This window comes from Ornithodoros turicata, chromosome 9 (assembly GCF_037126465.1).
Source record: "Ornithodoros turicata isolate Travis chromosome 9, ASM3712646v1, whole genome shotgun sequence".
Lineage (NCBI taxonomy): Eukaryota > Metazoa > Arthropoda > Arachnida > Ixodida > Argasidae > Ornithodoros > Ornithodoros turicata.
The window spans coordinates 25984622-26010929 of NC_088209.1; the positions used below are offsets into that span (position 1 = coordinate 25984622).

Sequence of the window (26308 nt, forward strand, 5' to 3'; positions counted from 1 at the left end):
ATGATGAATGGGGAAATTCGCCAATTTATATTCATCCTTTTTTTTTTCGCCCAAGGTAGCATGTGCGTTTTTCGCTGACAGTTTATATTAATACTCGTTCTATACGAGAGCTTCTCATCCGTACTTATGCAGGTTTTAAGTGCTGGAGCGTGCCGATGTATTAGGGTTAATCGTAAGTGATCGCTGCTCGGAGACTCGATTTCACACACACTACTCTCTTCGGATTTTATATTTACGTATACTGTACGTATATTTACACGTATCTTATTCACACGCGCCCCATAAAAACTGATGTGCTTGCTCTTCAGGAACTTTATTGCTTGCCGGCATAAACATGCAGCTTGCTCCACCTGCAATTATACGTATATGTTTACATGCAAATCGACACAGGGTACATACAATAATTTACACATTTGGATAATTTGGTTTAATAATATTTCGGGGACCCCTGTGAGAGTTTCCAAATGAGTGAAGCAATTCAATTTCCGTTCGCTGAAACTAAAAATATGCCCAAGTAAAATTCACGTTTTCTTCATTCTTTGTTATTATTGGTTGAAGATTATGAAGATCACAGTTGGCACACCATGTTCCAAACTTTATCGGCGTTATCAGTTTCAGCTTTATCACATTTAGTAAGACACCTCGTTGCCAAAAGCCACTGGATTCTCCAGAGACCTCAAATCATAAAAATAAGAATAAAATAAACAAATGAGATTTCTAAGATAAGGTTCCAGCTGGCCACTTATAAAATAAATGTTATGTGCCACTAATAAATATCGATATTATACTACACACACTACATTACACCACACTTACACTATATCGATATTAGATAAATACACTCTATCTCCATTCACACAATGGAAGAAGGAAAATGGAGTTTCATCTTACAATATTGCCCCCGCGAGGTACACAAGCAAGGCATCGAATCTATTCTCACTCCACCCAGTGCTGCTTATGGACTCAACAGAGAGTAAAAGAAGGAAAACAGGAAATGCATCTGAACCCTTAGTACATTGTGCTAGTTGAGCACCTACAATACTTGCACCCACGTACGCTCACCTGCCTAGGAAGAAGAAAAATAAGAGCAACAGCAAATTCTTGCATGATCGCTGACCGTAGCAATATCGACGACAAAAGGTGCAGCGATGTGAACGCGGGAGGTCTACGAGGCATATTTCCGAGAAGTTTCATTCGATCTCAGCAGAAGAAACGATCGGATAACGAGACGCGGTTCGTCGGTTCTGAATAGGAAGAGTTCGCCGCCGCTCCCCTTCCCTTTCATTCAGGTAGATTGAACTACGTGCAGGTGCGTAGAAAGTGCTAAGAAAACGCTTTGTGCGCGCGGGGATTTCCTAGTGCTCCGATAAGGCGATCGTGATCGAGTTGCGTCATTCGTCTCGGTAATCCTCCGAAAGTTTCGTTTTCGGCTCGTTTTCTTTGGCCGCATGCTTTCGTCCGTTGCTTTGCCGAGACGAGATTTGGAGAGCGGAACTAAGGCAGGGGGAAGTAGGCGTTAGCAGGATACTTTCTGCTGGGAGATGCGCTTCGTATCTATTCTGCGATGTTGCAGCATGGGTGAGGATTATACGTTTCTCCCGAGAAGAGTGCCGTGAGGGAGGAGTTCTGAAAAGTGCTCTGCTGCTATAGTTTTGAAGTGGAACTAGCTGGCTTAGCGATTGTTAGTGCAATTGAAAGCAACATCGTAGAGCTCATTGCGAAGAAATTCGCATTTAAAGGGACGGTCACATAATTTCCAGTCGTTTTCGAAACCGCATAGTGCCTTTTTATTCCTCGTGGACCACTGACCACGGTATCGAAAATCCCCCGCGAAATAATGGCGCAGTTTGACTGTTAATCGACGGAATACATGACGAGAGCAGACGACGGATGTTGAGAGTATTCCGGAAGTCCCTCTCTGGAAAAACGAGAAAACGTCACTCCCTAAGAACCAAGCTAAGAGCCGACTTCAGAGAGCTCAGAGTTGCTTCCATTCCTATTGGCAGCCGTAAGCACGTGACTTCTCGTGAGCCGCCTCACTGGCGGCGGCGTGCGCCAGAGCCGCATGAGTTTCGGTATTCGCGTTGCTCATTTTCTGCGTTTATATTACTCATTCCGCTGTGAAACTTTCAATGCAGGTTCACACTGGTGCAAAGAACCGTCTTTTACGTTTATCTGGGATAACGTGGGATGACGCGTCTCAACCCCTTTAATGCCATTATAGGAAATGCCATTTGGCGCTAGCTTCGTAGATAATGTCATACGAGACCCGATTGCCATTAGACGATAATATCATTTTTCGTGTCCGTGTGGCTCAGGTTCTATTCGACCTCACTATTTTCCACCAACATGCACAAGATTCAAAGGTACTCAAAGGGGACGAATCTCTTATGGGCGATAGCTTGTTTATTGAAACAGACAAAAACGCAATTTACGCATCACATTCATCCGTGCCAACCCAGGCTTCCGTTATCGCTCTTCGCCAAATTCTACGCTACACAGTATATCCCTATTTTCAACACCAGCCGTTCGTGTCGTCTCTTTGCCGTTTCTCGTTCCAGTGCGAATTGAAATACACAAGCAGAAGGCATAATCGAAAACGCATCAGAACCGCTCCAAGCTGCGCCCCCCTAGAGATTCTTCTTCTTCTTCCTTCGCTCTCTCTGTTGTCCTGTTTTCTTATTGCTTTGTTTTCTTTTTACAAAGTTTCTTTCTCCCTTCTGCATTCACACGGCAGGTGCAGCGAATGGCTTCCTCATGAAGAAGGTTGTGACTCACGGCCGCCTGGTTCCAAAATAAAATGCCGCCCAGCTGCTTTGATGCTGTGCTCAAGAGGAGAAAAGGGTGCGTAGAAACTAAACTGCAACGCAGCGGCTGTAATGAGAGTGTTTTTAATATCCGGGTGTTGTGCTCTGTTGCGGTTCGTCGCGCTAACGCGAGTAAACAACTACTTTTCGGTTCTCAGCAGACAAGTTGAGAATGGAAGACGGTTGTCCGGCGAGATAGTTACAAATGAGATTGTGATATTTTTAATACTAAAGTGGGAGATTGGTCTAGTTGGTAACGGTTATCCATGAGCGAGAAAAAGACAGCGGCAAAGACGAAGACGGAGAACGACAAAATGACGCGTTGCACACAAATGATAACCCAAGCAGCACAATGTACTGGAAGTCGAGTGCAATAGGGGTAGACGGTATATGTCTTATCAATGTTCTTTAGTTTCAAGAGTCTGTTCAAGGCCTTCCACCTACCCATCCACCCTTATTGCACTCGACTTTCAGTACATTGTGCTGCTTGGGAAGGCTAGGCAGTAGGGTGATACGTAACAGGGAAGATACGGGGAAGATCCATTTTATTTTTTCTTAAAACCAAACCAAACCCAAGCAGCACAATGTACTGAAAGTCGAGTGCAATGGGGGTGGACGGGTAGGTGGAACGCCTTGAACACACTCCTGAAATTAAGGAACATTGATAAGACACATATCCCGTCCACCCCTATTGCACTCGGCTTTCAGTACATTGTGCTTGGGAAACGACGGGGAAGATAAGAGGGTGATACATAACAGGGATACGTTCTAGGGTTCGAACTCTGGTTCTATATGATAAAGTAGTAGACTGCTCACTATACCATATTTCACATCCTATTGTTCACTATTGCCCACTACCGTTCACTATTTTGTTCACTGTACTATATTCGCTTACATTTACTTTATACTTCGACCATGCATGACAAAACTTGTAAAGCTGTGGCGCTGCAGCAAAAAGTGGAATATGTGCAACCTTCCACCAAGTCTTCGTCCAACGCGTATTCTTTTTTTTTTTTTTTCCCCATTGCAAATGCTAGTCCAAAAACATACCTAGACTGGTTTGCTAGTGGATGGTCGTTCGGCAATACCAATAATGCCGTTCCATAATGAGCAGGCGTGACTTGTAACTGAGAGTGGCTAATGCTATTTTTTGAGAACGCGATCAACTTTAAAATGTCCGCTTATGCAACTGAAGGCGCCTCGTAGCTATACGAAATACGCGTCATTGAAAACACTGGGCTTCATAAATTTTACATCAACGCCACAGCAGAATGGATTCTGCTCCCAACAACAACTTCCTCACTTTTGAACGGCACGAACTGATATCCTGACTGACATTTCTAACGACATATGACGGCCTGAAAACGAGGCTGTCAAGACATTACTCTTTTCGTAGCCGCCGTTCCCAAAGACCCATAAATTCGCTTTATAATCCTGCTTAGACTGCCCCATAATGCCAGCCAACCAAAAGTTTCCTCCAATGCTCCGCTGAAACTTGGATGGCTTTTATAGTCTGGAGCAGTCGCTGAGCTAGCACATCATAACATGCCATAAATATCTCTGCTCCGCGCACTTTCGCTCGATGTAGAAAGCCGGCAATGAGAGATCAAGTTCTGTTCCCAATGTTTTAGGAGTGGAGCGATTTTGTGGCTTGCAATCTGCGATTGTTCGAAAGCTTTTAGGGAGTCTTTACGATGCTTTCGCGAATGTGGAGTGGGAACGGAAACAAATAGAGGGCTCTTGTGCTAGAATGTTACTGGAGCACAAATGTGTTTTATGGCAGGGCAGAGGCAACTGTCGCTGACACTTTCAGAAATTATGGAGGCTGGAAAATAAAATATTCGGGACAAGGCAAAATATGCTCTGCACCGCTCAGTGAGAGGGTTTTGGGTTGAAAGCTGAGACATAAATGCTCACGTATATAACGTGAAGCATAGGGTAGAGATTTGGTTGAGAGAACAAAAATATGGAGATGTTGGGCCAAGTCTTAATTGGAGGGGGGGGGGGTACTTCAGCACGCTTAAGGTGTTAAGGTGGCGAGGTGTCGTACCAGGTGTGTAAGTGTGTGGTACCAGTGTCATATAAGCAGAGCTGATCTAATGGATAGACGCCCTGCCAGAAACCGAGCGGGAATTGTCCTCAAGCATTCCCCTTCCTGTGCTCCCGTTGAATCGACGAGCTTGCTAGGGATTTTGAATGCCTCGTTAGGCATTAAGGCAACTGTTGATTTCATTGGTGGTGGTGACTGAGAGCATAGATTAAGAAGTAACCAATCGTGAATCGGTACACGTGTACCATATCAACTTGCACTATGGTGTTAGTGAGGTATTAGTTAGTGCATATAACACCAACCCGTTCGTCGTGGGTCAAACGTCATTGACAGAATGGCGTAAATGCAGGCTAGCTGGTGGATAAATTCCATGATAAGGCAAGCGCTCAGGCTTGCCTTATCATGGTCAAACGTCATGCTCGAAGCCTATCATCGGGTGTGCTGGCTAGGGTCCTCCCTGGGTTTTCCGCCAAGCAACACAAACAAAAGTACTTTCTCTCTCTCTCAAAAAGAGCAAATGGGGAAACAACTACAGCCTCCAGTCCTTTAGATTGTAATTACTCTCAATTATTTGTCCCATGACCGTGAGATTTACTCCCCAGCACCGCAAACAGTCTCCAAACTTCGCACAAATCATACCTGCCAACCTGACGAACTCAAACTTCGGGAGATTGCCCGTAGCGCGACGGGGGGAGGGGGGGGCACTAATTTAGGACGACACTGTATTGCGATTCGTCTACGTCACGCGTACCCACTATTGGAGTGGGCCTGCGACGCGCTGTCGTTGCTTCCGTCAACCGCAATTGTGAAGACTCGTCGTCTCAGGCGCTCGCGGCCACAGCCATTCCACCAATGATGGCAGTGGCCTTCGTCTGTCCACACCAGTGTCGCTTTGCTTCGTCACAGCGGTCACACGTGGCAACGCCACCTAGGTACAGAACGTCTGCTTATTGCCTCCTCTCCCTCCTTCGCTACGTGGACATATAAAGTCAGAATTCGTCTGCTACTCCGACTCGCCGTCCTGAGCAATTCAAGAGCTCGCAAATGATTGCAGCTAGCTTGGAACCTGCAGATCTGAACATGCAGACAAAAAGTGCAACACGCTTTCCAGAAAATCAGTTTTGAGAAAAATATTGGACCGTTTTGCGCTTTATTTCGAAGTTTTCCCATTTAGTACGCGGGGACGTTCAATCCCTACTCGCAGACGACGGTGGTTCGTCTCCATGGCTACGACAGCTGAAAGCACGTACGTTTGTGATTGGCTGCCACCGTTGAAAATACGATCGTAATTGTCTGACTCTTAGCTGCTACGTCACGTCGACAAGTAAGCTGGCTTTCTCTATCTAGGTGCTGTTGCACGAGGTCGCTTACGCTCCGCGGCTGGTTGTGCGCAAACAGAAAACCAGTGAAAAGGCATTTGGCACGTATGAGGAACACGTACAGGTATTTCTAGTATTTGGAGAGCGCCATCGGCGAAACCATCGTACGAGGCTGGACTGACGACGACAGGACGATAGCACATCTTCTCGAGAAACACGGACACAACGATACCTACTCTCTGCTGCGACGCCATGGATGGTCATGCCACGAAACATGTGTTACGGGTTATCTAATTTTTCAGGAATGCGTTTACGAAGCTTTTAAATGAAAATGAGAGAAGAAAAGCGCCCAAGGGCCCAATTTTCCGGGAGACTGGAGGACGCGTCAGTAAAATCGGGAGTCTCCCGGATAATCGGGAGTGTTCCCTACATTTAGTACAAAATTGACTAATCATTGTGGCAATTCACCTAGTCCGCACTCTCCAAAAGGAGTAAAATTACGCCCCCACCCCCCCTAGAGTGTAGGCACAGATCCCCTTGAAGTCGACGACCGCATACCAACCTTCTTCCTCCTATCCTTTCCCCATCTGTCCAAGTCCACAGACCGCTCATAGCCTCGGTTGTCTCCCAGTGCTAATATAGATTAAGAATGCTTTAACAATAATAATAAATTATCACATATCACATGCTCCTGTGAACCAATGAGCCGATGAATGTTCACACGACTGAAGGGCCTTCCACTTGCTTATCACGAATGTCTCGTATACACTCCCGAGCACGTACCCTCGCGTCATGAGACGTACAGTTGTGCGGTACCCACGATGTAAACGATTGAACTGGGTAATAAAAGGAGTACACCTTTATGAGCATCATACGCTGTCATATCGCGATGTAACCGCGGTCCGACGACCAAATCTCTCTCTCTTCTACCTGTCGTTGCGCTCTGTCTGAATGAACTACAACTGAACGCGTAACGAGAAAGCGTCGTACATTGCGTGTATGCTCTTCTAGGAATCATGTCCAATCCATAACTGCCTCATCTGTGTGCGCAAGATCGAAACCAATCGTGCCTCCGGGCAACGCGTCTTGCATGCGAGAAAATGCAGGGTGAAAACCCATAGCTGTCATCAGCGACGTAGCTCATCTATTTGGAAAACATCCATCATAAGTGAGGAAGGAATAAGCTAAAAAAAAAGACTCGTAACTACAGAGCAACACCCGTGGCTAGAAGACAGTATAAGGTACAAAGTTTTCTGTTTCAAACACGACACGAGAAAGGAAGCAGAAGAGGGAAACTTGCAGCCGGAATAATAAACTGGTGATCCATCTCGGCCGAAATTACCCCGAAGGAACCTCTTCTTCCTTGCGACATCAAAGCTTAAGGAACACTCTTCGGAGAGGAGGAAAGCTTTGCATTATCTTTTTTTTTTCCTCAAAGGAGAAAAAAAAAAGAAAAAAAGGGAAGATAGGACTTGCTTCAATTACGGGAAGCCCCAGCGACCGAGAAGCAACTTGGCCTCGCGACGGTAAGGTAGAAAATTTTAAGAGAATATTTAAAAAGGAAAATGAGAAAGAGGAGTTTCCCTTCTGTAGGGAAGGCGGCTGCTGTTTTTGAAAACGACGGCTGATTTCTAATTACCCTCCAATGTGCTCTCGTTGCTGATTGGTCTCGAGGCTGGTTTTAAACTATTCCAATAACGCAAGAAGCTGCATGTCAGTACATCAGCTGCATACATCATTGAAGACGCTGCACATATGTGACATAGAACAAAATCAGAAACTGATTTCCGCTTTTCTTTTTTTCTTCTTGTCTACTATTGTGAAATGTATTAGCATTCAACGATAACATATACACGAAGACGACATAAGGTGTTGCAACTGTGAGGTTTCGGTGTCCTACCGCGTTACGTGTTGGGTATTATGTGAGATGAGAATGCAATGCGTGGACTACACACACACACACATAACCACAATAAACTAAAAAATAAACGATAATATGAGCTGAACGTGTCACATAAAAAGCATCGTAATATGAGTGTGTTCGGAAAGATAATTAGAAACCGTAGTAATCCGCATTATCGTCTTGAAAACAAAGTATACGACAGTAAGAATGGTGCGCGTGTGTGTGTGTGTGTGTGAGCGCTCCTTTTTCACATGTTAAAAACACTACATCGCAAGCTTCTACTGCTCATGATTAAGCTGCGACTCGTTCCGTCTCATGGTAGAACGACGAACCAATCCGTATCAGGTCTCAAAACATCATCAGGCGGCTGTCGAGGGTAATGGTTGTACTTGCTCGTGATTCATTGACGCGATTTGCTGATTCCGGACCTCCAACAGGCGCGAGTAGAATATGAGCATGTCTATTATTCACTATTTTATCCTACGAAATTTACTGTGGAGACGCAGCTATACAGCATAAGGAACGCAAGTCGATGAATTTTAAAGTGAGATACGTCGGGATGGACTGTCACAAGATGCCTTGGTCCCCAGCGACTTCCAAGGGTGCGTCAACTGAAGGGACAAACCAGCCACTCTTTCTCACTCATCGTCCTTTCACTCTTACATTCGTGTTGCTTCCGTGGCTAAATTAGGTACCACTGCAAGCACTGCATGTGGTACGTTAATTCTTCTTAGCCAATGTATTTTAACTGGATTTTATAGGACCGAGTTTCGGACGACGCACTTTTGAGTAAAAAATGGATGGCATAATTTCATAACATGGGGGGGTGTTTCAAGAAATTAACAGGTACATCGCTGGCACGTTAGTGACACGTCTGTCTGGCTGACCTGAGGACACATCGACAGCTCAAAAACAAAGAAATCACAAAAGAGAAATGTTTATGGCGGGCTTCGCCTCATCAACTATCTTATCGCGGTCAAGCACCCTTTACAGGAGACTAAGCGTATCAATTGTCATGTGCCAATTCCACCGCGTGAGAAGACTGCAAACGAAGGTATTGGATCAATTTTTACCCCTTAGTGCACATGTCTTGATCTGAAAATGGATTATGTGTTACTTGGCACAGGTGCATAGGTGCAGCAAGTAACAACCTGAGGAAACAAGCGTGTGATTTTTTTTCTTTTTTTGAAAGCCAGCATTCAGCCATACAATATTAGAGCAGATACACAGCTTATTCAGTTGCACTTTGCCGACGCAAGAAAAGTTTCAGGTTTTAGAAAATGTGGAAATATATCCCTCGACGACAAAAGGACCATAATATGAAAAACCTGTTATTAGATTTCTACTCCATGAACAGGACATAAAATCTAGAAATGCAACTACGAGGTAAGATTACGAGATGCTTAACCTCGTAACCTAAAGGGCGGACATGAACCTTCGTAAAAAAATTGTCGTAGTAGAAATTACCTGCAACGAAGCCCCCCCCCCCCCCCTCCCCCAAGCCAATCACCTAACATTACCTCGCATATGTACTCAGCTTTTACTCTCTACCCCGAATATTTCCTGCTCTTTGTTGATATAAGCCACTGAAGGGGAACCAATATTCTTTGACAACCCAACCAGTTCCTACAGAGCCATGTCAATATAGCGGTAAGTAGACGCATGCATGCCATAATCGCACACCGTAAAATGAAAGCAAAAGTGAACGAACAAGAGTACATAAACAGCCATAGGAGTCGAATCACTCTAGATGGGATGATGGATGGCATCGAGCCCAGTCTTTGGCTCTGACGATGTTGCAGTTTTCGTACCGTACTTTGGTGACACTGCAGCCGCATCAGCCCTCGGAAGGAAGCTCGGCTTTTGCGACGGGAAGGAATGGGGCGTATTTTTTGTCGCGTAATTGTTATTTATGTCCTCCGTGTAAGAATGACGATGGCGATGCGGCTGACCAAGGACAAATGATACGAACAAAGGCGCATTATTTGCGGGTCAAAAGGAGGAGTTCCGGTAACTAGTTTCTCGTTATGTAGTATGGTAATATACGTTATCTTCTGCTGGACAAGCTTATGACAGCTAGGGAGCAGTTTAGTGACTAGATAATGTGAGGGAGAACGATCATGATTTCCATCGTTGTTGTTTTCATGGCTCGGCTCTTGCGAACGGTGATTCAAACGTTCTAATGACATTAAACAAAGAGATAGTGTGGGCTGGTCTGCATATCATGCTTGGTAAAATCTTTAAAAACCCCGCTGCCGGGGAACATTAAGAGGACAGAATGATAAAACAAACGACACAACACAGCACTGAGTGCAACCAAAATGACGTTTACTGACAAATTTCGTTATTATCTGCGTTGCGTTGGCCCCGCCGCAGATAAGAACGAAATTTGTCAGTAAACGTCATTTTGGTTGCACTCAGTGCTGTGTTGTGTCGTTTGTTTTATCATTCTGTCCTCTTAATGTTCCCCGGCAGCGGGGTTTTTAAAGATTTTACCAAGCAACCAACCAGCCCACACTATCTCTTTGTTTAATGCCATTAGAATCTCTAAAGATTAAAACACACACACACACACACACACACACACCCTGTTTGTTACACTAACGTGTTTCTTTTACTTCTTTCCATGACTCTAGCTTACTGGTGATATCCCGCACCGCGCGAAGGCAACGAAGTTCCCTTTGGGGGCGAGTTTGGGTGCCCACTCTGTTTTCAAAGAATAACGTGCGACCCCCAAATAAAAAAAAAAAAAAGAAAACTGGTTTAGGTTGTGGGCATGCGCAACGACAAACCCTAATTTTATGACGTTGGCAACATGTCTCTTAGTTTAATTGAGACAAGGCTGTATAATCCCCAAGCTGAGGAGCATGTTGCCAACATCAAGTATACACCAGCTCGCTTGCATTTTACATCTATGTCCCTAATTTCATGTGGGTCTCAAAGCGCTTGGATATCATTTTCTAACACCCTCTATTAAATGCAATAATAGCACATTACCTCTAGTGACATAGAATGCAGAGACATTAAAAGTGGCTAGCACGGGTCATCCCGTACACTTCACGCAAGAGGACGACGACCTTACGACGAAAAGCTTACAACTACGTGCTGTATTTATTATTTTTCCACTTTTCTTCGACCAGAAAAATGTTGTTCGGGAAAGGCGCTGCATCACCTACGCCGACGGTCATCAATTCGTCGACGTGTCACCTCTGACAAGTGACCTGATGTTGCTGCGATCAGCGAATATGTCCTTCGACTTTCTGCCTTCCTGTTTTCGAACTTTTTTTAAGTCCTTAAGGAGAAACGACGAGAGTGTCTGGCGACCAAAAATACTGCGGTGGCAATTCGTTGAAGCAAATGATCGCGAAGAAACCTTTTGTAGTTTTTCTTTCGTTGTCTCCTACGAAACGATTTTCCGAGTCACTGCTTCTCTTCGATCAGACGGAAGAGGATAGGATACAGCAAAGCTCTCCCAATGAAACAATAAGAAGAGGAAGAAAAGAACGTCGCCATGGTATAAACAAGGTGGGGCTTTTAAGGAGTCGCGGCCGTATAATTCAGGAAGCCACAAAAGATTGGTGCAGTCAAATTTGCACGGAAATTGGGATTCAAATCCAGCGGATGCTGGAAAGGTATTTGGAAACCGAGGGAAAGAAGGCGAATAATGTGAAAGGTACGACGGAGAAGCTAAAGCGCCAGCGTTACTTGCTGAAAGCCCCTGTCTCGTACCTAGGAACAAGAGAGACCCTAACGTTCTGCAGTTTTTTTTTTTTTTTTTTTTTGTCGCTTGCGTCGCTGCACACTTCATCCCACTTTTTTTTAGTTAAGGAAGAGGATCTGCGCTTGATGGAGTCGCGGAGTGCGATGACGCGTACGTCTTTTATTATTGTTATTTTTCTTGTACGGTAGATTTTATAAGTGAAGTGCAGAAGGTGCGCGAATTTGGGTTTCTCTCTGTGTGTAATTTATAGCAGAGTGTTTTCAGATAAGGGTGATTTACGTTTCCTTGCGTAGGAAATGTTGACTGAATAAAAACGCAATGTTACACATGGTACAGCTTTGTTTCCTGCTGGGTTTGCCAGGACTACACAACGTACAGGACACTCTCTCATGTTTATGGTTGTATTGCAAAATCTGTGAAGTACGGGTTAGCTAACTTTCTCAGCTCGGCTAAGTGCAGTCTCCAAAAAAAGGTATTGTGATGTCGTGAAAGAGTGAATCTTGTTTGTACTTAAACCAAAGGAGGCTACGCAAGTGCAACAACCATGATTTTGGAAACTAATCGTTGGCTTACCCGCTGGCCTAATTTTGAGACTACGCCCTCATGCGGCCGTCGCGGCTGTAACTACGTACCCGCTCCACCACGGCACTTATTCCTAACATTTTGGTCTTGTTGTTTGCGCTAAATGATGGTACAGAGTTTAGTTTAGTAATCGTACCGTTCTTGCGACATAAAACAACGTCATCCCATACGAATGGCGTCCCTGAGATCTGTTCCTAAAAAAGAAGAGGCATCATAAAGAATAAAAAAAAAAGCACTACAGCTAAGTACTTCAACCGCAAACCCGAGCGAAAGAGCAAAATAAAGAATATGTCCCTCCAACCAACTCCTCAAAAAGCAACCACTTTAACTGGACAACTTTTCAATCTCACCTGGCAATATAAAGGGGAAAGAACGAAGTTGCAATCACACCCACTCGTTTGCTTCTTTTCTTCTGGCAAATGCTCTCCCACACAATGAGAACAAAAAGCTCTCACGATCCCGGATCAAAAATCTCTTACACTAAAAACACACGTACATCCGGCAAGACCAGGCCACCTCATACACACACAGAGTGAACCGGCAAAATGTAACCCCCCCCTTCCCGCCCCCCACGCAGCTTCTGAAGACCGCTCCTCTTCGAGCGACCTCACAATTGCAGCAGCAGCAGCGTCTGTTTGCCCTTCTCTCTATCTAAGAGAGGAAGCAGAACCACCTTTTCGTGACAGTAAGCCACCTTCTTTCCTTTCAGCACCCTCCTTTCCATTCACTATTGACCTCCCGTTTTTATTTGCCCAAAGGCGGCGCGCAAATCGCAAAGAATCGCGGCCGTCACTGGACGAGGCAGTTTCCGCACAATAACTGGTCTCTTCTTTCCTAACCACTCTTTCCCCAAGAAGAGAGAGAGAGAAATGAAAGGAAACACAATCCGTGTGGCGTCTTCCATCAGCCTCTATGGGGACAATAGAAGAAGAAGAGGAGGAAGGAAAAAACGGACAGTGTCCCCCTTTTATACTTCCGCGGCGAGAGAGAACTTATAATGAAACACAAACATACAGCTACAATAAGGGAGTGCACGCACGCGCGGCGATATTGTGTCTGCGATGAGGCAAAGAGAAAAAGCATGTAGAGGAGAGAGAGAGAGAAAAGGAAGTGTAAATGGTGGATTAATACGGCGTGGTCCGTTAACCATCATCCTTTCGCGCTAACACCACCACCCGCACCAGGAATACCAAGTAAAAGTGGGGAAATGATGTCCTCTCGCATACTATACTGAGGTAGTGTGGTACAGGGAAGAGAAGGGATTAGACTAGGGTCGATGAAGTGTAGGGAAGGTGTGAAGGGTAACAGATGGAGGGTATATGTATGGATCAGGACGGGGGGTAAAAGGGAAGAATATAATGGGTAGGGCTTGTCGGAACGAGAGATAATGGGAGGTGATGGGTTTCAGAAACAAAAGATGGGGATGTATGTTAGGGAGCATAATGGGCTGATAAATGAGGTTAAAAGGGAGGCAACGGGACTTGCAGACGGCGTGATTAGGCCTCGTTTCGTGCAGTCGTCTGTTTGATGGAATGAGATGAAAGAAGGTTTTGTGCTATTCTTACCATTGTCTCCGTGGCCCGGATGTATGTCTTTCGTCGAACGCCGGCCTTGATATACTGCGAAAAGACAATATGACGGATTAGTTTTGATTGGAAGTTGATGGGATTGGAAGTTGATTGGAAGTTTTTGATTGGATAGTTGATTTGGAAAGTTAATTTTGCTTTGCACGGCAAGCTTCAATATAAAAACAGAAATAAACGTGAACTACTTCATTATTTTTACTTAGAGGAAACAGTTCCAACGTTTATGAGTAGCAATGTCGGCGAAAGTCACGTGAGTTCGAAGCTGTGAACGAAATGTGAATAATCTTTCTTTAATCTGTTCCACGAGGTGAACGTGGATATAAATTTATAACATCAACATGAAAGCACATAGCACAACATGTAAAATGTGAGGAACGACCACACACCTTGGTGTCTCCCCTTTATTACATGCATATCTCCGACACTAACAACGCAATCGAACAATGTACTATCGCTCAAGTTCTTCCTATGCTAGATGCCCTCGCAGACAGCAAGAACAGCATGCTGTCCCAACAACATCGCAAACACTCTCTCGCACCATCGCCAACGGGCGCGACAACGCCATTACACGGTATCTCTCCGATGCCCTCGGTGCGCACCAATTCGCTGTGCAAGACGAGGCCATCTCCTCCATAAGTCTATAAACAAATAGAGACGCTCAGATAATCGTTGCGCAGGACTAACAAAGAAAGAGAAGATATCGACGTGTGGTCCCCCCTTTTTCCCGCGAGATCATGTTAGGGAGCAGCATATGCTATAAAGGGTACGGAGCACTCAGTCAGAAAGATAGCGTCCTTCCTCCGTGCGGTGCGGTGTTGCAGGGACCTGTGTGCAAACGGCTTTCGCGCCGCCGATAACTTTCTGGTGTGGGACGGGAGGGTCGGCCTGCAGTAATTTGTCTCAACGGGCCATTCTTCCGGTGACCCGTAATCCCGTCGATGGGTGACCAAGCGACCGATTCAATTCCAGCTCCCCGGAGGATTGCCCAGAGATCTTTGGGGTACGTTAGCGGATTTAGGGATACCGACAGTGGAATGGGACCATTGTTTGTGTTTGAACACTGGTAGTTTATGGGATGGTTGAAGTGAGCGAAGAGGGGACATACACGGAATCTTACCTTCATCGTTCGGCACAGTAATACATAGAATATCCTGACTTCATGTTAGAAGTGATAAAGTTGAAGTCTATATGCGGCAAAAACAAGGCAAAAAAAAAAAAGGCTGCACCTTGGGGCATTCTGCAAGACACGTTTTAAAAGCGGTAGCCTTATCCGTGTATTCACACGAGCGACATCTCCACGGAATATTCTAGTGGAAGAAGAAGCAAAAACTTGCTCATAGGGCGGAACTTCCCGCGCGTCTTATGTCGAGCATTCGCACAGCTCCGGAATACCGTCAGTGGCGCTCTGTGCACATAGCAGACGACAGCATCGGCCCTGTCGTCTGCTACGGAATATCTTGTGGCTGAACCAGTGCCTACTAGGTTATAAGGACCATGTCATAGGCACCCCTTCCCAGCGCCGCATTTGGAAGCTAGCGGTGGCGCTGCTCATTGGCCCGGCTATTGCTTCCTCAATTTCCGCAATACTTTGTACTTCAGCTTACCTTAGTATTTTTCTACAAGCGGTGGATGTCCCACGGGAGATGCTTCTTTCTAAAGTTGACTATCATCATAATTCTAGGAGTTTTCATAGGAATGGCTGCTGTCGACCGCTACGGTAGTCGTACGTCCGCGTAGTCTGCGCGTTCAAAATTCAAATTTCCATTGTTCGATCATGATGAAGATCCCGCGGGCCGATGAGTAGCGCCCCTAGCGGATTGTGCGGACGGGCTCCTCATAGGGGTTGCCGATTAGGACGTGATCGTTATAATCTAGTAGGTCGTGGGCTGAGCCGCTGGATATCCTCCATGGTTAGACGAGCACAGAAAGACTGTTGTGCACTCGTGCCCACGTCACAGCAGAAAGTTATGGCGTTTTGCGAATCTTCCGCTGGAGGATTATGGCAAACGTTGGTCGTGTGAATACGCGGATAGGGACATCTTCCCATCCCAATATTTGCGGGCCCGTACTGGTTTCTGTGCCATTCTTCTTCCCAAATGTGTCACGGTAGACATCTCAAAAAGCGTCTAAGGAAAATTGGTTCTAGGCGGGAATATAAAATGACTCAACTTCTCAACGAAATGAAAGTAGGTTAACATAAAACGCAACAGAAAAATGATAATTGTATAGTTTACTCACTGTGGAAGCATTTTCTTTCTGAAACAAGGAGGTTAGAGTCGAAAGTCATGTTGACGAAAGATATCTCAATTCTGACGTGTCTTCAATAGGCTACATATACAGTATTTCTAGAGTAAACATGAAGAATCGAACCAATAACGCCGGAAAGAGCTTGAACTTGCCTCAAGGCTAGAGTGAGGTTGTTCAAAGGAGTGAGGATATCCAAAGTTCATATCCAGTTGCTCCAAGGAGTGAGGTTGTTCATGAAGGAGTTTGTAATAGGAAAAGACCCACATAAGACACATATTGTTAGGATTGTGTAAGACGGGACGAGGAAACGCCGCTGATGTAAGTACCTCGAGATAGGCAGCATGGGAGATAATTCCAACGCGAAACACAAATAGCGATAAAGAAAACAAGATGATACCACTGCGGGTGAGGAATCGAAAGTAAAAAAAGAAAAAGAAAGAAAACAATTGGAAAAAAGAATCGTATCATTAGCGGCAATGTCCGAAAGCGCTGTAGTGGCAATTTTAAAGGTAAACAGGTCGATATTGCCGGCGAACAGTCGACTGCTAGGCCAGATGGCGAAATGGCGAAACAGGGGGGAAACGAGAAGTTGATAGTTGTTGGCAAACGGGGAAGAGCTATAACATGTCACCGATTTTCTTTCAGCTTTTGTGGCAAATAGATGCACTAAGATCATAACTGCATTAATAGTATGCCAAAGTTCGTTGCGCAGACCGCTGGACTCACAAGGCGATTTCTGCCTTACATTTGTGCCAAATTAGGAGGCAGCGATGGGCAGAGTACCTCAAAATCGTACTCGAAGTAAAGTACCAAGTACCTACAGCACCCGCTGTACTTTAAGTCAGGGTGTCGAACCGCAAAAAATACGGGTACGGTTCGGGTTCGGGTTCGCGTTGTTTTGATTTCGTTCCGGTTCGGTTCCGGTTCGGCCACGCCAAGAATCGAACCGGTTCGCAAACCGGTTCGCAGCCCCGAACCGGTTCGCGAACCGGTTCAACGCTTCCGTTTTATATGTTCCATAAAACTGCTTTTATCAGGAAATGCGTGGCTAATAGCTTACTGCTGTTGTCTGCATTGACGTCTCTAGCGGTGAGGTAGCCCTTTAGCGAGAGAAATGAGGAATGGATGAACACTTATTGCAAATAGAGTCCACGCTGTTGAAGCGGTGTAGTCCTGCTACTTTCTGTTCCCAAAATCTCTTTTTTCACACGCACAGTACCAGCAAGATACACTTAAAGGAAGCCTAATGAGATGGACAGCGTAACATAGACGACAGTACTAGCCGGCACACTGCCTTCGCAACGTGAATCGATCTGAAACCATACTGAAGCATGTCGAAAATAAGCCTGCCAGCCTTACTCTGTCCGAGCTCACAGCAGTGTACTAGTTAATCCACAACACAGAGGCAATATGTCACGACACAACTGCACTACCAATAAGCAGAACCACATTTACTTTTCAAGCCACGACCAATCAAACAGGCACCGTTCTGCGTACGCTCCTTCTCCACTTCTCATGTTTCTGACTTGTTTAATTTGTACTGCTCACGTGTAAAGGGAAATCTTGGGCGCTTATTTGATCGCATATTCGTCCTGTAGAGCTACATAACTGGCCTACTCCATTCCTGTTTCATTCGTCCGTGTGGCACCTCGTCTCTGAAGAGTAGATGCCGCACCGCGAGCGTGGGGCGCTAGCCGCGGCGCTCACAAGGACAACTGCGCTTCAACATGTTAACAAGACGCTGAAAGTATACTTACTATACGTCGTCGTCTCACTGCTAGGTGAAAATTTCTGAAATCCATGATATAGGCGCGTGATGATGATACCAATGTGTCTTCGTTCCGGGATAGAGAGGAACTCTTATGCTGACTTCTTTTATGTCCGAACCGTTTTGTTGCGAACCGGTTACCGCTATTATTTTTTACGGTTCTGCTCCGGTTCGGGTTCAACAGTGTCATGAAAATTTCGGTTCGGGTTCGGTTCCGGCAAAAATAACGGTTCGGGTACGGTTTTCGGTTCGGGTTCGGGTTCGGTTCGACACCCTGCTTTAAGTACAACTTGGACTTCGATCGTTATTGTGGATGGGCTCGTTATTTTATTCCCCACACCACCACCGGCAATGGGGTAGAGTATCGCCTGTGGCGATGAACCGCCCCACTCTCCAAAGCCAAAAATAAAGTTGTTGTTAAGTACAATGTACCATACTACAAATGCACTTAAAGTAAAGTACAAAGTCCTTTGCAAAGCATTTTAAATACTCATCAAGTACATTACAAATTTAGATAGTATCACCACGGTCTTTCAATACTCAGACCGTGGTATCACTCGACGTTTCAACACTTGGGAGTGATAAAACGTGAGGTGTTTCGGCTGTTATCTTTAGAAAGCTTTTAGCTAGCATTTTTGCCAAGTGCTAGCTGGAAAACATGGATAGTTTACAGCTGACTCATTAATATGAACAGAAAGAAATGATTTTGCGACCAAGCTTTGCGTTTGTATTGCCAATTGCGTACTTGACTACTTGAAAGGAAAGTACCGAAGTACCGAAGAAAAGTACTTAAAGTTCAGTATAAAGTACACAAATTGAAATGTACTTTCAGTAAAGTACAAGTACTGAGAAATGTACTTAAAGTAGTACTTGAGTACTTGGTACTTCAAGTACTTCCCACCACTGTTAGGAGGATCGAAAGAGCTTCGACCAATGCCTTTCTTTTAACCTTGGTTCTCACTTTTTAAAGCGGTAGCTTTCTATGGCCAACCACCGTCGGCAGCCGTGTATTTCCGTCCATGGCAGAGAGAGTGTGCGTCGAGGAGAAGATGGCTTGGAAAGGGCACGGAAAGGGTAAAGAGGAGCAGATGCGCCGCTGTCAGGTATGGTCCTGATCAGGTATGATCCGGTATGGTATGATGATCAGGTCTGGCCCTCCAACGCCGCTATCAGCGGCGTTGGAGATAAGGGTGTGACTTCAGATGTTTACATGGAAAGGGATAGAAAAGCAGTTGGTCTCTCCACTCGCAGGTCAATATAGCCTTGTGCCTTATGTTGACCCTTTACAAAGCTACCGAAACGAGCGCTGGCGCCCGATGATCCGGGTGCCGACGAGCTGGAACGCAAATGACGGTGCGCAGAAGCAGAACGTAATCCACGCGCACGTCCCAGTGCGGCTCGTGCAGCAATGACACAAGCCACGAAGCCAAGAGACAGCGTCGGGGCTCACAGCCAGAGGAAGTGTGTCGAGCTCAAGAAGTGAGCACAGGGTACTAACCCTTCACAAAACAGTAAAAGCCCTAGGATAAGAATTTAATAGCATTTCAGAACGAGTTTCTCCAATATTTTTGCTTGTTTGTTTCTTGTACGGCATCCATGTTTTTGCGTCTCCCCTCTGGTCCTACGGAACTCTACACGTGTAGGAACGGCAGTACTGCTCATCTCGAAATAAAGTTGTTGTTGTTATGCATTCTCAGCAGAAATATTCCGCTAGTGGCAAGTGTTCGTTTCTTATGTGTCCCGGGTATGATGCTTATAGAAATAGAAATAGAAATTAAAAAAATGGTAATGTATGATGCTTCTGTGCAGCTCAATAATGCATTCCCAATGTTTCCCCCAAGATGTTTCTGTCAATACCATTCCTACGATAGAAAACAGCTATGCGGACATGTTCCTGGATATTCACATCGAAACTCGAATAAGATTTCGATAACCTCTGCATATCTACACCTCTAAAAGAGCATTTGAGTCATTTTTGGAAACTACGTACATTGTACCAACCATTAGTCCATGAGAAGTTCCGAGACTATTTGCAGCGCATTTTCAGGTCCCGGGACTAAAATTGGAAGTGATTGCAATCGAGGGGACTAGAAGCTGAAGTTAGACCCCAATTAACTTCCTATATAGTTTTTCTCGGAGCCGGTAGATTAGACGACCGATAGCTCGAAATCCTGTTCAATACATCAGTCTCTCCAGCGTTGCGGTGAAACGCCTCATCCCATCGTTCCATCCCATCGTCATGCATGTAGCTATGTTGTGGTTGTTCCACCCTTGCTTTATGCATGGACCACTCCAGCCCAGAACAGCGCGTTCAAAAAGTAACCACATAATCTTACCGATTATGTTGTAACGTTCTCTCACCGTGTATAATCACCTATTGTTCGGAGCGTAATTGTATCCCTTTGCCGTATAACGGATCCTCGCATGAACGGATTTGCGCAATTCTTCGCGTCTACTCTTTGGAACGAATTAGGAAAACGGGAACATCTCCATTCATTCCGGCCAACAAATGGCGTTCCAATGTAAGAAATACAGCTTAAAAGTACCTTAATCGATTTCGATTCAGCCAAATTGTCTTTTACTCATTGATATTTAGCCGGATGTGCTTCTCGCGTTCAAGTGAAATGAATGCTAGCGCTATCAATTTTCTTACGTCGTTACGGCAACGCTGTTCTGAAAATAACGTTGTTGTCAACGTGTCCTCCTAATTCCTTAGAGGCGCTCTTCCGGCTGTTTGTTGCACACATGAATAATAAACGTCTTTGTTCTAAAAGGGATTCCGTTGTACTTAACTCATTTTTCTTCATCCTCATATCACTCATCTAATGTCTCACATGCAGCGGTGCAGGGCATTGCTCTCCGGCAGTGACACATCCAATGTCATCATCAACATCATCATCATATGTTGGTGGTCCTCTGTGAGTGCCACGTTTCAAAGTTATCGTGTGTAAGAAAATTTATTGAACACAATGGTGCTTTGGCACTAAATACTACTTGGTCACATGAGGGCGAACTGTTCGTCAGCACTGCTTAACATAAACTATGTGGCTATGTACACGATCATCAAACGAATGCTTGCATAAGCTATGTAAGTTATCTTACACTCTTTAAAAAAAAAAAGACGTATGTTGTGACTCCCTTTTGGGGAGTACACCGTTGCCACATTATCACTTCCTTGGGAGTGTACAATTACTTCCGATTACCCTCGTTAAGGAGTCTCCTCACTCCAACGAGGGTAATGGAGAGGAATTGTGGTAGGAAAATTTCATACGGCGTGGAACGTTGAGGACATGGATGGAGAGGAATTGTACACTCCAAAGGGAGTGATACATGTTGCAAAGGTTTACTCCCCAAAAAGGAGTTACAACACAACCTTTTACCCTTTGGTTTTAAGAGTGCAGGCGCTTTTTATGTTTATTTGTTTCAATATGCAGCCTCGCAAGGTAGTGCTATTATTACAGAATTACCTAATATTAAAGAACAATAAGCCATTCGCTGCTCGATTGAACAATGCCATAGTAGACGTGACAAGTGCCATCCACTATATTATGTGTGTTTTGCCGGTTTTAATATGCAAAGCAGGTGGTGCTTTTGGAATTTCTCACCAATGTATTAGAGGCAGCTAGAATATGGGAAAACCATGGCACAACGCTGCAATTAGCACGAAATGTGCGATCAGTGTCGCACGATGCCGCAAAATTCCTTAAACACATCATCCACCCTCGAGACATAACCACAAACATCCGTCTCGGCCCTAACCCTTCACCTTAACTCAAACGTCCGAATACCTTTTCCTCCCATCGTTCTTATCCGGCACAGCGGTATCCCAAGCGAATTCCATCCCGAAAATAAAATGGTTTCATTTGACAACCGGAACACGTTCCGGTTAAGAGCAATACTTTGCGTCGTAGGACTGTGTACGGACGTTCGGAATGACGATCCAAAACCCGATTGGCCAAAGGAAGGTGCAGAAGGCCTGGACGGGCAGCGAAGGCACATAGCGCGCGTTCTTGGGTTCGCTTGCCCGCATTGCAGGCAATTAATCTCGCCAGGGGGAGATGGATGTTCGCTTCGTTTTAGCCCTGGTCCCGTATCGTGTCTAATGGAAGAGCCGATAGCGATTACAGTGACATGACTATAGAGGAAAAGCAAGGAAACGAGATGGGAAGGTACTGTGCGGGGAGCCCCAAAACGTGACGCTGTTGCTGTGGAAACGCTTGAGATGAACGCGTCGCTATGTGATGATCGTCCATGTTACCAGAGTGAGTTAGATTGCTGTACATTAATGAACGGGTTGAACGCCAAAGGAAAAAAAAAAGGGTTGGAAATAATTAAGGGGGATAATCTTCGTGAGTAGGGCCCGGATCCTTAGGCGTTCGCCTATAAATGCCTAAAAATGCCTAAACGCGACATTAGCCAGTTTACCTGCCTTTTTCTCGATCTCATTCCATAGTTGCCTTTTTTAACCTTGCCAGGCCCGCTTTGTCGCCCTCTTGGTGGTTGTAATGTATATTTGCACACAAAAACTAAACATGTTTTTTAAATCCATTTTCGGTGCGACACGCTTTGCGCAGACGACCACGGAGCACGATAAAAGCGTCGTAAGTGTGCCATATTAGGACCGTGCGCAATGATATAATACTTTTATTATTATTATTATTATTATTCACGAACGTGGGTTGCTTTCATTCCGGCAGCTGGAGGCACTCTGGTTTTGTTCGGTACTTTGGAGATAGAAAGCATTAAGACATATTAGGACACCCAGCCGTTCTTGCCGTTTCCAAACCTTCAAGGCTGGCTGGGATATTGAAAACATGATTCGTTATAGTGTACTTTCAGGACAGTGAGCGGCTCAAATATCAGTGTAAAAGTGGTGGTGCCATCGTGGGATCAGCCCCATGTGTACAAGTATTACGAGGGGCTGAAGCTAGTTGAAGCTATAGGAGTGGAACTTGTACGTGTTGTCTGCTGTGTTTTGTGATCTCCCCTTTTGGAATCATATGAAGTTGAAGCTTATATAATATCATATTATTTAAACGAGCGCAAGCACCAGCATCGCATATCGTGAAAGGCTTTACAAGAAAGTCAATATACATCAACAGGGGAACGTGCCTATCTTTTTACTGTCTATTTTGATGCTTTTGGGGGATCAAATGCCCGACTGTTTCTAGCCTTTTTAGTACACAAACATTCGGGCCCTATTCGCGAGTTAGGAAAGCTGGCTATCTCCGCGCTGCAAACAGTATGTGTGAAATGTGAGGAACCAGCAGCGTCGCCAACTGAATACAGCACTCAAAGAGGGGAAAAAATAAGAAAAGGTAGTTTGGGGAGCAATGAGAGCAATTTAGTCGCGAAAGAGACTAAAGAGAGTGAAATTACATCCTTTTTCTCTTAGAGTGAGCATTTGCTCATCGGTAATATAGCTCCAAGGTCGGGCTGAAAAGACTGAGGTTCTGGGTTCAAATCTTCCCACTTACTGTGCTGTTCTAGTTTTTTCAGTGGATTTTCAGGCAGACTCTCCAGACGCATGTCGGCACAGTCACCCATGAAGTCGGCCCAGGACGCATACCCCCCGCCCATATTCTCCCACACCTTCATACTGTATTCTCACGATGTATGTCTGTACGGGGTCACAGTTGTCACCGTTGCTTCGCGGTGCTGACACAAAAATATAATGTAAAGACGTGCATGACTGTCCTTGTTTTTCTACACGGTAACACATGCGATAAGTGCGTGTTTGTGATACAAACTGGCACGTCTTAAATATTAATGCTTGTTTAGAGGTGTCCTGCAATCTGCAGTTTAAAAACGTCAAGTAAAATTTAGCTGGGAGACTGATTCAAGCATCTGACACTGAACTTTTCTAAACCGTCTTCGCTCCATTGCCGCTGAAGTGTTGGACATGTAGTCGTCATGTGTTTTATTGGTCTATTGTCTTTATCATCTTTGTCATCATTTGCGAATGGCATTCTCTTTCTTCGTGTAGCTCGATGCAAGACAAACGAATGACATTCGATGCGGCTGTCATTCGCTGGGAATGTCATTCAGTTTGCCGCCAGCGGAAAGTCACTAATAGAAGCAAACGAGTTATGAAGTAAGTTTGCGGCCACTTGTTACTGAAAGCTATGAATGAGATATAACCGATTTTACATTTTCTGTTGTTTGCACGACCTCTATTATTTCATATGATAAGAAAAGCACGTTCACTGAAAAACTGCACAGGCTTTCTGGCGATCTTCCCTTTGTTTTTTCTTTTCCTGTCCTGAAGTTATGCAAGTTTACCGTTACAATTCAGTCTCAGAGACAAGCTATTTCTTGTTCTCAATAATTCAAAATGCCATTACATGTGGAATAGTTTCCCTGCACTCAAAGGTGTGCAGCAGCTATTGGAATACATCCGAAATATGACAATGGCTACGCTGATCGATTATCGATTATGTGAATGTTGACAGAAGATATTTCTAAGCCGTACTAATCGAAGAAATAAATATTCTATTCGTATTCGATTCGAACCAAAATTTCACTATTCGCACAGCCCTATTTTATGGAGTATTTAAAAAAGCTTGTCAAAACTATATTAGCATTTTCTTGAAGAAGTCTGGTTACATACGGTAATACGAGTCTGAATTAATTTATTTTAATTTATTAATTAATTTTGCGATTTTGCATATTTTCATTGCTGCGGTACGCTGTACATTGGGAGGGGAGCCTCAGTCATGCCCCCTCGGCTTTTTCCTTCCACTTAAAACTGAAAGGGAAATAAAAATTGAATTAGATTGAATTGAATTGAATTGAATTGCATCTTGTAAACATGCGTACCAACGTGGGACATGGATGCAACACTACGTTCTCTGGTTTTCACCGAAACGGTGGCATTGCCAGAGAGTTCGCTCTCAATCACTCTCTCTTTCAAGCACGCACGAAGATAACACGTGATATCGAAACCTCGATGTATGCGCCCCTCATTCGAAAGCGCGACGTCTCTGCCTGTTTCTCTGGTGGCAGACAGCTCTTTCTTGGATGTACTTCCCGTTTGGTGTCGGGCTCGTCCCACGAATACTGCGAAAGCCCGTCTTTTGAAAGCGTTATCGCAACAAAGACATACGTCGGAGAGAAAGACTTTGCATATCGATTGTACTAAGCACAATGCTACAAAGGGATCATGGAACACAAACGGCTAGATGGTTCGGCAAACCTTTTAGTGTAAGTATATCGATGCGGATCTGTTTGCGCAAGGCATTAAAGAAGCGTACCACATATTTGCAGGCATGGCGTAATCTGATTTTTGGAAAGGATTCCCATATCTATACCTGCAGGCTAAACTGACTAATTCGCGAGTATTCTTTTCAGTTAAACTCCGCGTCTACTTTGGCATTCACCACGAAATCTATGCATTGAAAGCAGTATTTAGATATCGCAACTTGCATACGGGTGGTCATACAGCTGGGAAAAACTCCGCCACGCTCAACAAACACAAATAGTTGTGCTGCGTTTAAGGTTGAAGTTAGTGTAATACGCTTGTTGTTCGACTTGTACACTCTCTCTTCTCAGGTTGAGACGCTGAGTTGAGTTGTTGATGTTGGCTTGACTTCAACCGTGCACCGTTGTTAGAGAAAAGCATTTTTTCCTTACTAACTTTAATTGTTTTAGTTGATATGTTTATTACATGTAGTTGTAATACAGCTGCTATGCAGTTACGTGCGGGAGTACTCGGAATGTCAAACAAGTTATCTAGTTTAGTTACCACTTTCGTATGCATGACATTAGCATATATAGGCAACAACGCTCCACGATCGATTGTTCAATTCACAAGTTGCCGTAGATACGCAATCGTAACCCATCCCGTAAGGTGTATATTTCTGCTTCCAACCGTACCTTTAACACGGACGGTCAACTCAGCACCCGTGCCTCCATGCCACGATGATATACTACTCGCGCACAATATAACCAAAACGAAACCACGGTACACAAACATGGTATAACCGCATTACAGCGAGAAAATGGCACCACCAGATCACTGCCCGGAATTCTCCCCTCATCCACGGATATATCATTGCTCGTTCCTGCTTTCTAATAATGGGAGATAAATGTGCGCCAAAGACCACCCATTGCACGAGCAGACCTCTTCGTGTACATTCTCCAGTACCTCCGGCATAGGGACCAACAACGTATTCTCATCAGCGCTCTCTGGCGTGACCCATAACAGAGCGCTCATTGCCACTCTGACGCGCTCATCGGAAGGATGCAGAGCACGGAGACCACATTGGAGAAATAATAAAGGGAAGAAGGGAAAGATAATATCCGAACGTGTCTTCTTTAATGCAA

General features: G+C 44.8%; 1 protein-coding gene across 7 annotated transcripts in view; it reads right to left on the reverse strand.

Annotated features, from left to right (window-relative positions):
- The window catches only part of LOC135368464 (cell adhesion molecule Dscam1-like), a 183204-nt gene that overhangs the window by 59459 nt on the left and 97437 nt on the right, over positions 1–26308 (reverse strand). For all 7 annotated transcript variants that reach the window (XR_010414783.1, XM_064601754.1, XM_064601753.1 and 4 more), the window contains one exon: positions 13948–14001. Coding sequence is in view for 4 of the 7 variants with exons in the window: in XM_064601754.1 (XP_064457824.1) it covers positions 13948–14001 (54 nt within the window). In the remaining 3 variants the exon portion in view is untranslated. The remainder of the gene's footprint in view (positions 1–13947; positions 14002–26308) is intronic.